The sequence below is a fragment of the Dendrobium catenatum genome, unplaced genomic scaffold (assembly GCF_001605985.2).
Source record: "Dendrobium catenatum unplaced genomic scaffold, ASM160598v2 fragScaff_scaffold_387, whole genome shotgun sequence".
In the NCBI taxonomy this organism is placed as follows: Eukaryota; Viridiplantae; Streptophyta; class Magnoliopsida; order Asparagales; family Orchidaceae; genus Dendrobium; species Dendrobium catenatum.
The window spans coordinates 82856-94143 of NW_021318849.1; the positions used below are offsets into that span (position 1 = coordinate 82856).

The 11288-nt window shown below is 33.7% G+C and overlaps 1 protein-coding gene across 1 annotated transcript; it reads left to right on the forward strand.

The window, feature by feature from the left end:
- The first annotated feature begins 3423 nt into the window (after window positions 1–3423).
- On the forward strand, window positions 3424–10784 carry LOC110094280 (aspartyl protease family protein At5g10770-like). Its single transcript, XM_028693912.1, has 3 exons — window positions 3424–3478; window positions 9553–9837; window positions 10234–10784. Exons 1-3 carry the CDS (start codon window positions 3424–3426, stop codon window positions 10782–10784), a joined length of 891 nt encoding a protein of 296 aa, XP_028549745.1.
- Window positions 10785–11288: the final 504 nt, after the last annotated feature.

The following is an 11288-nucleotide window of genomic DNA, read 5'->3' on the forward strand; positions in this document are numbered from 1 at the left end:
TTTAAAATATTAAATAATTTTTTTCTAAATAATATGTCCCCACACGAAAATAATAATGACTCTGACGCTATCTACATACATCATGTGTGTGTATGTTTTTTTTTTTTTTGAAAACTATAGAAATTGCATTGAAATGGAACAAAAGCAAACTCTTTACAAATGCTATAATGATAACATTCCTCCTTGATTAACTCAAGAAAAGAAGAAGGAATATTATCAAAAGAAAAACTATCAAAAGTAAAACTACTATCTAGTTCCAAAGTGGCACAAAAATCTACCACTCGGTTACATTCTCTATTAACATGATGAAAAAAAACTTTATTGAAATACTTAAGGAAGAGAAGCTCCTTTATTGGACAATTCTCCATTTGTCACTCCACCTTCTTCAAAGAATTTTGAATGTGTTTAATCACATTGATGTTATCACTTTCAATTATAATACCTTTGCTTTCCAACATCCAACTTTGGATGAATTATGTTATTGAAAAAATGGCTTCTAGCTCAACTTGAGCAATATCCCAATGAAAAGTATTCTTACAGAAAACAACAAGAATTCTACATATGCAATCTCTAAAAATCCCACCAATGCCGGCTCTATAAGAAGGAATCCAAGAAGCATCCACATTAATTTTAATCCAATCTAGCGGTGGAGGGTGCAAAGTTATAAAAGGCTCCCGAGAGAGATTAGCACCGCAGCTATCTAGGTACAGATTAGACTTAAATGTGGAGAGAGAAATGACATTAGACGCCACCAAGCTACTGGAAATTGCAGCTCTACCATGCTTCACCAAGTTACGGTTTTTCCAAGACAGAAAAACAACTGTGCAGTAAAGTCTCACCATGCTCTTATTCTTTGCCAAACTCCACTTAATCTTCTCTAAGCATTCATCCAGGGAATGAAACTTGGGAATAGAAAATCCCCATCCTTGAATACCAGTAATAACCTCATTAAGGTATTTGCAATGGACCACAATATGTTCATAATTCTCCACCTTTTGACACCTTCTAGCACAATAGTCGTCAACAGCAATTCTTCTATACTTGAGGAAATTATTGGAAGGAATAGAAAATTTACTTAATCTCCACCAAAACAATTCCACCCTGCTATTAAGCTTGATATTCTTTAACAAAACCAAAAATCTCCATCATCATTCATATCTTTGTTATTAAGAACAAAATCATAAGCCAAGCCTGATAAGGATTTACGCGACATCTTGCTGATAGTTTCCAGCATATTCTTCTTTTCCAGTGAATCAATTTCAACTTGCTTAATAAGAAATATCAAATCTTCATGAAAGAACATCTTAAGTTTCACCTCATCCCAATTACCTTCTACAGTGATCAGCGGCTTCATCATCATATCTTCCAAGGATCTACAATCCAGAAAAGTCGGCCAGGCATTTAAATTTCTATCTAACAGCCAAGTATCACCAAGAACATGGATATGCTCTCCACTTCCCACCTTCCATCTCACAATATTCTTAAGTTGCATTCCACCATCTATCAGTATTTGTAAAGCACTGGATGCATTTGGTTTACAAATTCCATCCATTACCACATCACCATACTTGGTTGTAACAGTTCAGTGAAGAAGAGTATTTGGGTTCCAAATCCAGTCCAAGCCAATCTAGCCCGCAAGGTACCAATTTTGATAGCTAAGGATTGCACTCCCAAACCACCTGCACTTCTTGGCTTACAAATCTCACTCCACGGCACATAATGTAATCCCCTCTTCCCATCCGTTTTGTTCAAAATAAAATTTCTGCACATCTTTTCCATATCATATACAATTTTCTTGGGCACAATAGAATGAGTGAGTAGAAAGTTTGGCATCAACAGTAAATAAGTCTTCAAAAAAGTAATTCTACCACCCAAGGATAAAGCCTTCTTACCCCAAACATTTAATCTATCCTTAACTTGACTCAAGAAATCATGAAAATCTGCTACATTTAATCTTCTAAGAGATATCTCTATACCTAAGTACTTCCATTCCTTCACAACCTTGAACCCAAGTATATCATCCACCTTCCTTTTATGATGTCTTCTAACCCCTTTCCCAAACAAAATTTGGGACTAATTGATGTTCACTTTCTTCTCTGTCCATCTACAAAATGCTTTCAAAGTTCCCTTCATCAATCTGGCTGAAGAACATAAAGCTTTTGAAAATAAAAGCACATCATTCACAAACATGAGGTGTGTCACCTTAGGACCTCATGTAGAAATCTGGATACCCAGATCTTTTCCCTTTTGCTCAATATAGTTTGACAACAATTGCGAAGACATTATAAACAATATGGGGATAGTGGACATTGTTGGTCTAGTAATTAGGTTGTTAAGCCCAAGTTAATGTCCCAAAGGCTACCAAGAGGGGTGGTGAATTGGTAGTTTAAAAATTTTAAGTCCTCTTTTAAAATTATGTTGAACCGAAATAAAAATTGTTTCTTTTTAAATTTATATAGAAAAGTTTTTTCAACCACCAGAGTTTTTTAAGGACTAAGAAATTAAGAAAAAATGCGAAAACGTTTTAAAAACTAGTTGAAAGTAAAGTACACCAGATTATATGCGTTCGGTCTAAACCAGACCTACATCCACTCCCAGAGGCACCCTCTGAGTATTGAAAACTAATAACCAATAGTGACTCATCCTTTTGCACCCACAGCAAGGAGGAGAAGCCTTCTACAAAACACACTCTTTTCACCACTCCGGTGTGGCAGAGAACCCGTTGTCCTTTTACACAATCTCCAATGTTAGCAGAGAATCGCGTCCTTTTCACACGTATGCCTAGTGTGTGCATAGAACCCTTCGACTATTCACACTCTCCAGGTAGGCAGCGAATCTTCCGCTATTCACATCTCTAAGTATAGGCAGGCGAACCCTTCGGGCTATTCACACTCTCCAAGTGCTACGGCAGTGAACCCTTCGGCTATTCACACTCTCCACAGTTGTCGGCAGCGAACCGATCTCCTGTGAAAGATTCTTCCACAAGAAATTCTAGAAGGAAGAAAGAAAGAGTGAAGTAATCCCAAATTCACAGAGTAGAGATTCTTACCTTTAAAACTCAAGTGAAGCCTTCACGCTTCTAGTGGTATGAATCCTCCCTTGAATGTACTCTACACTCTCTCATTAGCTATTCTCTTCAAGAGGCACGAGATTCAATGACAAAAAGATTTGATGGCAGTGTAATTTGACTAATTTATACAGAAGATCAGAAAAGACCCCCAAAAACTGCAAAGTTTCAAATTCTGTACCATTGGACTCGATCTCCAGTCAAGGCACAGCACGATCGATCCGTGGGAAATTTTTATCCCTCTTAGTAAACCAATATTATTCGAAAAAAACAGCCTTCCGTCTGATTGTGTATATGCGTGCTAGAGCGAAGCAAGTCTTTGGCGTACACACGGCTGGCATTGCCTACCCGTAACGATGCATCTCTCAGAGCTCTTGTCCGATCGCAAAGCAAACCACGTCGAAGAAGACCGTATATGCGAACTGCAAGCGTCGTGATCTACAAAGGTGCAAATCGCGTTTAACTGCCGACTACAGCTGGGCGGCCCAACCCGATGAACATGCTCTCTAAGTCCGCGTTAATCACTCTCTAGCACACAATTTATTCGTCTGAACGAATTTTTCGAGAGAAGGGCCACTCAGTCCAAACTGTGGGACCAATATTTTGAATGGTAAATGCTGGACCGAAAAATCTTCAGGAACGAACAAAATCAGATCCAGGGACCGTGTACGATAATTAATTTTGTTGACTATGGAGACGGGACGGAAGGATTATTAATAGCAAGAGAGTGTACAAGATCGCAGTGCTAAAAGGAAAGAGTGTAGTGATAATTAATTTCATATGGACAAAAATTTTACAGAGGACCAATCGTCATGTACGATAATTAATTTCATCTGGATGAATATTTTACAGAGACCAGATCATCCTGGACGATAATTAATTTCATCCTGGACGAATAGGACTTAGAAAAATTTCACAAGCCAGTTCTTATTCGTTCCATGTGCTCAATAGGAGATAACTTTCTGATCGTCCCGTACGAACTGATATCGTCCCGTACGATCAGTATAAATTATATATGATCTCCTAATGTGTGTGTATGTTTTTTATTCACTCAAATACAATCACTCCCTTTCAATTTAATTTCAAAGAAATGCAAACTTCAAATTTTACAAAGTATCTCATTCTGAATTTGATTTGAAGTCTTCGTAGTCTGAAGTTCTTTTTTCCTGAAATGTTAGTACACACAAGAGCAAATAATGTTTGGAATCATCAAAACTACATAAGTTGCAAAAATGTAAAGCATTCAAATAGGAACTATCTTAACAGACATCCCTACCGAAAACCACTACAAGCACTGATCCAATTCACATCTTCCCATTTAAGAGAATAGAGAATCTCACATCCACCACACATTCCATAAGAAATCCTGAGAAAACTGAAGGGAAACCAAACCAATTGAGAACATGAAGTAAGGTTGGCCACCCCATACTATCATAAGCCTGCTCCATATCAAGCTTCACCTCCATAAATCCTTTTTTGTTCTTAGAAATTTTAAACTTATTAAAGATCTCATGGGCTAGAATACAATGCTCAGACATAGATCTACCTGGAATGAAAGCCACTTGCTGTTCAGAAATCATCTTAGGCATAAGCTTCTTCAACATATTAACTAGCATGGTGGCAACAATCGTAAGTTGTTTGACACAAGCTGATGGGCCAAAAATTAGAAGGAACATTTGGATTCTTCACTTTGGCTATAAGGACAATCAAGGTATCCTTCCACTCCGTATGCATACTACCAGTAGTAAAATACTTCCTTATGGCCTTCCATGTATTGTCACCAACTAGCTTCCAATAACATTTGAAAAAAGAGAAGGTAACTCCAAAATAAATTCTGCTTCCAAAAATTTCAAATCCATAATAGAGCTCAATTTCTGCTCTGCAGCAATCCTTGGCCAACACGTCAGCTGGCATTCACGACTCCTCCATTTCTTCTCAAAAAACTGGATAAAAACCTATTCAATTAGATTCACATCTTCCACCATTTGGTTATTCTCATCTTTAATTTGCTTAATTAACTTTGCATTCCTTCTAGCCGATGCAAAGTTATGAAAAAAATTGAATTTGTATCCCCCTCCTCTTGCCATCTAGCCTTGGCCCTTTGATTCCACCAAGTAGGCAATCTTCTAAGAGTAACATTGAGCTCATGCACTTTACTCCTAAGCAATACCAAATCTTCAACATAAAAGATAACCACCGAAGCCTCTTTGATTTGCAACACTAGAATTTCGTGCTTCAACTCTTCTTTCAAAATACATAAATCCTTACACTTATTTTTGCTCCAAAAGAAAAGAGAACGCAACGTCCTTCTAAACTTTAATTTAAGGACCTCCACTTCGTCCCCGAAATCCTTTTTCCTCCAAGAATTATAAACATTGTTCCAAGCTGTCGGGTAAGATATCCAAGTATCTTCAAACTGGATGAACCTTCTTTTGTTGAGCTCTCCATTTTCCAACTTAAACATAATTGAACAATGGTCCGACGCCACCCGAACAAGATGACGCACCTTTCCAAAAGGAACTAACTTTAGAGATGCCAAATTTATCAAGAACCTATCCATTCATTCCAAAATCCTTGAAGCTCCCTCCTCATTGTTGCACCAAGTAAAATTTGGTCCAACAAAACCTACATCATGCAAATCAGAATTAGTCATAAAATCCCTCATCTCCCTAGATCCTCTAGACAAGAGGAACCTCTTTCCACCCTTCTTTTCAACCCTACTCAATATACAATTAAAGTCTCCTCCCACTAAGGAAGGACCCTTCCCAGACATGGAGCTCTCTAACAGCCTCCAAAGATCTTTACCTATCTAGACTTGCTATTTTTGGTTTTTTATAATATATTGGAAGTTGGAGCTCTTTAGATTATCTTTTTTCTTTTAAAAAAACTTCAAATTTATATTGTAAATAATTTAGAATCATTCTTAATTTTAATTACCATAGAAAGCATATGAATCTTTTGAAAGGGCCAGAACACATTTAAAAGAACATTTGGGTTGGTTGGAAAACACTACAAAAAAATTTCTTTCTGGTTGAATTTATAACAGACTAGAACTCAACAGAAATAGCAATGGGACTACCGACAGATTTAATTATGGAAAATTCATTGTGTTTTTCATTATATTTTTCAATATATCAAGACCCACTCTGCGTCTACCATATTATGTTAGTAGTATTGAAGCTCAAGATTTAGCTTGGAGAGGATGTTGAATGAAATGTTGCAGGATTTGGCTTTTTTTGGTTATGCTCAAGCAAGGAGGGAAGGCATACTGTTCTGAAGACTGGATAAGCCTGACTTTTCTAATCAAATTTTCTACCTCTCAAATGACTATTTTATCTCTTCTTAACAAAATTTATCTCATGATTTGGTCTTCCATGGGTGGGAAAAATATAAATTATTAAATAAATATTGGTGATAATTATAAAAGTTTGTATATTATCTTATAATAGTAATGGATTCTAGTAACTTCTTTTATAAGGTTGCATGCATAATATATTGATTTTTTGCAAATTCCAAAAACGATTGGAGAATAATGTCATCATATGATAAGTTCTATCATGAAGATGAATAAAATGACAATTGTCATGTTGTACATTACAATTTCTATACAAGCCAATCATTATGTCCTTGCTATAACCACCTAGCATGTAAGGATTCTAAAACTCAAAGCCTAATTAACTCATGGTCAGTCCATCTGAGGCTTATATAGAAAAAAAAAAGCCAAATGGAAAATAAATTCTTTATTAAATTGGTAGATTTATATAATTTTTTGTTTTATAATATATGGTAAAATTAGTTACAAGTTCTATAATGCTTTCTTTGCTTCGTATATAAACTAGAGATATATAGATTAAGTGCTATTAATTTACAACATGTGAAGCTTAAATGATTTTTTTTCCAAATTCCATGGAGCACAATTTTTTATTAATGTTGTTGGCTAGCATTAGCAATTATATGTGTATAGATTGGTTATATATATATATATATGTGTGTGTGTGTGTGTGTGTGTGTGTGTGTGTGTGTCAATTAATCTTCAAAAAATATCATTTGATAATAAATTTGGCCTTCATTAAATTTACAAATGATATGCTCATTTTGTGTTTGGCTAATTCTTAAATCCTCGTCTTCTAAAATTTTTAATCATATTGTAACATTACACTTGAAAAATGTCTTGCATATCAAAACAATCATTAGTTGTGATGATATTGTGTAAGTTTCTTAGAAACATACAAAAAAAATTATAGAACTTGTAAATTTTTAATGTATATTTAAGAATATGTTATGAGTTACTCGATAGTTGGCTTGTTTTCAATAAAGTCATGTAAATCTTTATTAGGCTTTTAGATTATGATTTCATTGTGATTAATTTATTAAATTGCATTATTTATGATTCTAATGAATTTTTTATTCTTTTATTTTACATATTTTTTTGATCTAATATTCATTTTTTCTTTAGCTAATAGCTGTATGGAATCAACTCGTTGTTGTGAAGTCTAGCTGTTTGTTTGCTATTGTTGCATATAAATTTGATAATTTTTTTAGCTAACATAAAAATATGTTGTCATTTTGATAATGATTTTCCATTTACAAAAGAGGAGCTAATGAGAGGATGGGCATGTATGTTATAATCTGAATTGAAAAATGGATCTTATTTATATTTTAGTTTATTTAAAAATTAATAATAATAGATTACTTTTATGTTGAAATGCTCAATTCTTTTGTATTAATCATTTGTTATAGAGTAATGTGTAATTTGGTGAAAATGATTTGATTATTGATATATCATTTCTTAATTGTGATTAATCATTATTACTTGCCAATTGTGGAAATACTAAAAGTCTTTTGACTCATTCCTCTATTAATTGTAATTGCACATACTTATAAAGTAGTAGAGGGAAGAAATCTTATTATTATTTATTTTCAATAGGGCCTCTATTAAGAGTAATTTTTTATAACATTGTGCCACGTTCTGTTGGCTGATTTCTTTTATAATAATTTTTCAAGGCTAGCTTGGATGTTTTCTTCCAAGATTGATTCAAGTAAAATACCAATTCTTTGAATTATAGTAATTGAAATTTAATTATCCCTGGCCCTCATCACTTTGTTTTGTAATGCATTATATTATGTCTATCCTTTTGATTATTATAATTTTGACATAGCTATTCTTTTAATGAAATTTCAGTACCATATAGGTTTTAAACTTTTTCAGCTAAATAATAGTGCACAATCGGCTTGTTCTCTATAATATGTTCTTTTGTCACTTGCATAAAGGAATAGCTCATTTCCTGATTTATGATCTTTCGATTTAAAATAGTAACAAGATCATTTTTTATCCACTTTTCTTTTCGATGTTAAGAAAATTTATGAAATTTGTAAATATATATTCTCTTTTTTAAATTATTTTGCACTTATTTATTTTGATCAAATTTTAAAAATTAAATTATGTTTTACTAATATAATTAATAATCAGAACTTCTTATAGGGATAAAATTAGTAATTTTACTTTTTATCAAAGAGAATATAATTTAACTTTTCATAATGTGAATTATTATATTTAGTTTTTTTTATTTACATCCATTTAATCTACGTTAAATAAAACTAATTATCTCAAATCTTCACTACAATTTGTTTATTTAAATTTTTTTTTTGAAATATTTTCATATTACAATATTGCATCAGATTTCTATCTATGAGACGAGTCTCTTTTTGTAAATTACACTAAGTGCCTTAATAATTTCTATTTACAATTAGCTTTTCCCACATAAGCAAACATAGGGCCAAATACAATGGCCAAAACCTTTACAAATTTTAGATTGAAAAAAATGAAATTAATTTATAACTTCAAATCAAACTTAAACTTGAAAAAAAATTAGCGATTTGGTAATATAAGAACAAGCCAAATAAATAGACATTTGTTTCCTTCTTTATAGGCCAAAACCTCTTTTGATCTCTTCTCTAACAACCTAATCTTCCCTTAAAATAATGACTTATCTTCTAAATTAAATACTCAATAACCCCATTATACGCAATAATTCACTGCCTATAAAACCATACATGTACTTGATCTACTCTAAGTTATCCTAAGGAAAGCTTAAAAGTTTTATTCCCATGAGGATTTCCTTACTCTCATATTATATTGTTCTCAATATGTTTTTCTTTTTTCTTATAATAGAGAAAAATTTGGTAGCATCAGCGCGAGAGCATGCCGAAGAACACCATGTCATTGACATCAAGTCATTGTTGCCGAGTAGCTCATGTTCTATTCTTAATAAAAGTTTGTGAGCAATTTCTATTATTTCTTAATACCCTATTGTATATTATTTTTTTATAAAATAATTAGAATAATAATAAATCATGCTGCAATTAGGCTTTTCTGATAGATATCACAAGTATAAGCTCATTTGAAAGATATAACAAGCTCAAAAGTGAAGAAAAAGAAAAAAAAACTCAATAATTGCATTAATTAGTTGTTCAAATTGTAACAGGCACGAGCCCTTCCAAGCTAAATGTGGTCCTCCAGCATGGTCCATGCTCCTCTTCAACACGCCAGTACAAGCCATCACATGTGGATCTCTTCCGTCAGGACCAAGCCCGTGTTGAATACATCCATCACCAGGCTGCCAACACCACCGCCCGCCTCAACATTATTGGCCACTCTCTTTTTGTAGGAGTTCCGACATTTGCTGGTTATTCAGTTGGTCTCTTCACCTATATCATCAATATAGGCCTTGGCACCCCTACCAAGTACTTTACAGTTATGTTTGACACTGGTAGCGATCTAACTTGGACTCAATGTGTCCCTTGCATTAATTGTCATAACCAAAATAATCCATTTTATGACCCAACCCAATCCTCCACCTTCACAACCATCGAATGCATCTCCAACTATTGTACCCAACTCCCTAAATTTGATTGCTCTTCTACCTTCACCTGTCTCTACGAAATAGGATATGCTGACCATTGTATGTCTAAAGGATCACTCATTAAAGACACCTTAAAATTTTCCAATGCTAATATACAAAATTTTAACTTTGGCTGTGGAGATAATAACACTGGATATTTTGGACATGTAGATGGGTACTTAGGCCTTGGCCGTGGATTTATTTCAATTATTTCCCAAACATCTAAATTTTTTAATAATATATTCTCATATTGTTTACCATCAGGGCCTGACAAAGTTGGATATCTAGAACTAGGTAGCCCAGCCCGTGGTGTGACGTACACACCGATGCTAACAAACCCAATATTGCCATCCTTCTACTTCGTTAATCTCATTGCCATTTTTATTGGGGGTGAACGGCTTGACATTTCACCTACTATATTCAATAGCCCTGGAACTATTTTGGACTCTGGCACACCATTTAGTCGCTTGCCACCCACTACCTACTTCGCCCTACGTAGCATTTTTCGAAAAAAAATGTCTAATTACCTTATGGCACCTCCATTATTTAATCTTGACACATGCTATGACCTTACTAACATCGAGCAGGTGGTGGTGCCAAATATTTCTTTTGTCTATGAAGGTGAAGTGACGACTAACTTGGATATCTCAGGGATCCTTTTTCAAGCCAGTGATTATCAATGGTGCTTATCAATCGTTGGAAGTAGGGATAACAGTGAGCTTATTATTATTGGTAGTATGCAGCAACGCAGGTTTAATGTAGTCTTTGATGTGGGGAACTCACAAATTGGCTTTGGGATAAATGGTTGCAGCTAGTAATGGATCAATTGAGTTTATTAAGTTAAATGTAATGTATTTATATAGACAGAATGAATATATTTCATCATATTGGTCATAAAATTGGGGTGTGCGGGGAAATAAATTTGGTGATAAAAAGGTTCAATTGTATCAAATTTTATGAAATATTTAAATATCAAATAAAGGAAACTTTATATGAGTTTATAAAAACAAATAAAATTTGCTTAATTTATTTATAACTAAGGGAGAATGATGACATTATTTGTTGGAGGATAGATATTTGATTATCAAAGGTAAAATGTCATCTTTCTTCATAAAAAATAATGATGATTGCATATTGTGATGATTTTTTGTTCATTGTAAGACCTTTACAAAGTAAAATCATCAAATATTTTTTTTGTTCAACTCGATCTTTTTTATTCTCATTTTGGCCTCAATTTATTATTGGCTCTGTCTGGTAAATGGAAGCATGTATGTCTTGGGAGATTAGGCAACCAATTGAGCCATAGAACTTAGCACCTT

Excerpts from the sequence above, each read along its gene's own strand:
- LOC110094280 (XM_028693912.1), top strand. The coding sequence starts at position 3,424 with ATGCATCTCTCAGAGCTCTTGTCCGATCGCAAAGCAAACCACGTCGAA. Across the intron at positions 3,479-9,552 it reads AAACCACGTCGAAGAAGACC|GCACGAGCCCTTCCAAGCTA; the intron begins GTATATGCGAAC and ends AAATTGTAACAG. Across the intron at positions 9,838-10,233 it reads TACAGTTATGTTTGACACTG|GGCCTGACAAAGTTGGATAT; the intron begins GTAGCGATCTAA and ends GTTTACCATCAG.